At 34.1% G+C, this 1,959-nt stretch overlaps 1 protein-coding gene across 1 annotated transcript in view; it reads left to right on the forward strand.

The window, feature by feature from the left end:
• The window catches only part of LOC100640037 (E3 ubiquitin-protein ligase NEDD4-like), a 14,512-nt gene extending 13,581 nt beyond the window's left edge, over positions 1-931 (forward strand). The window contains exons 23-25 of the mRNA XM_019996709.1: positions 587-660; positions 713-773; positions 839-931. Coding sequence (XP_019852268.1) covers positions 587-660; positions 713-773; positions 839-916 — 213 coding nt within the window. The 3' untranslated portion in view covers positions 917-931. The remainder of the gene's footprint in view (positions 1-586; positions 661-712; positions 774-838) is intronic.
• Positions 932-1,959: the final 1,028 nt, after the last annotated feature.

Below are 1,959 nucleotides of genomic sequence, written 5' to 3' on the forward strand. Positions count from 1 at the left end.
ATTTTTTGATACATATGCATGTTCTTATATTGTGTAGCAAGTTTGAGCTGATTCCGATCAAAATTGGATTTTTTATGAATTTTTAAAGTTACTCAAAAATTGGGCCAAAGTCCCTGTACTATAGTACAGGGTCTTTGGCCAAATTTCGCCAAAAATGACTAGGAGAGAATTCTTCATTTTTGTAATGTTTTTTGATACATATACATGTTCTTATATTGTGTAGCAAGTTTGAGCTGATTCCGATCAAAATTAGATTTTTTATGAATTTTTAAAGTTACTCAAAAATTGGGCCAAAGTCCCTGTACTATAGTACAGGGTCTTTGGCCAATTTTTGCCAAGAATGACTAGGAGAGAATTCTTCATTTTTGTAATATTTTCTGATACATATACATGTTCTTATGTTGTGTAGAAAGTTTGAGCTCATTCTGATCAAATTTGAATTTTTTATGAATTTTTAAAGTTGCTCTAAATGCCATGTACTGCACTGTAGTGCTTGTCAGCTCATGAAGCTCATGCTGTTTAGCTCACTTAGCATGCTTTGTGGAAACCCTGATAAAGTATAATATTATGTATATTATTATGATAGGTTGAAGAGATAGAGCTGAAACCCAATGGTGGAGATATAGACGTAGTTGAGGATAATAAAAAAGAATATGTCAGGTAATTATGCTGGGATTTGACCACACCCATTTATTGACACGCCCCTTTTTAGACTTTTAATGAAGTGGAGATTTGAAGACCGCTGTGCCAAACAAATGGACGCAATAAAAAAGGTGGGGACCTGGATTTTAAAATTTATTATTATACTTTCTTTTTTATCTTAATTGTGTCATTTCAGGGTATTAGTGACATCTTCCCATTGCAAATGTTAAAGGTTTTTGACGAACGAGAGATTGAGGTTAGTCACTTAAAGTAGAGATTTCAGGTGTTATATACCAGTACTCATGGCCACAAAAAATGCATCAATATTTTTAATTTTATGCCTTTATTTCCTTACAACATAAGTACATGTATATGTATTAGAAATTTTAATAAAATAGAGAATTTTGTCAGAGCTTTATATCGTCTACAATAGTCATGCATACAAGATTAAAATAAGGACATGTGATATAATTCCTATGCTGAGCAGTATTGATCAAACTCTTTGTTCATACACTATAATCCATGATAATTGTTAATATCAAACACAAACATCCTCTAGAGTATAGCCTAACAGTCTGAGCTATTCTCTGATAGGCCACATTATCATTATTATGTACACCATTGGCCTTGAATAACAACTGTTAATACATCCCATGCCTGTCATATGATATAGTTCATAACACTCACACCCTTTTAAGCCACTATATCCACTAGATCACCATCCTAGTACACATAGAGACAATCTGAGACTAAGTGGCTCTATTCCATTAGCTTATCAGTCTATGCATGCTTGGAGAGATTATGAAAATACTTTTCTTTATAGTCTATAATGAAACTATGGCTATTTAGAGCTACCAGTCTCTGACTGGTTGGTGGGCAATATCTATAGAAAATGATTTCCCCTTATCTTCAGTGATGTATGCATGGGATTTTATGCTTCTCTTTCTGTTTCTTTCTCTCTTTTTTATTTTTCCCCCCTCCTATTCATTCCCTTTCCCTTATTGCTTCTAGTGTCTCCATTTATTTATTCTTTTTCTTTTTGTGTACATGTACATGCACATGTATGTACATGCAAGTCCTCTTCCCCCCCCCCCCTCTCTCTCTGTTTGTGTTTTTTTCTTGTATGTACATGTACCTATCTCTTCTGAGAATTGCCTATTTGATTACACTGTATCAAACTGATCACTTATCTAGCAATAACTGTGTAATTTCATATTTATATTTATGCCAGTCAGTGAGATTAGGGGGAGAGAGGGAGAGGGAGAGAAGGGGAGATAGAGGAGAGTGGTAAGGATCAGGTGTCTCTTATGAATATCA

This window comes from Amphimedon queenslandica, unplaced genomic scaffold (genome assembly GCF_000090795.2).
Source record: "Amphimedon queenslandica unplaced genomic scaffold, v1.1 AMPQUscaffold_13401, whole genome shotgun sequence".
Taxonomy (NCBI): domain Eukaryota; kingdom Metazoa; phylum Porifera; class Demospongiae; order Haplosclerida; family Niphatidae; genus Amphimedon; species Amphimedon queenslandica.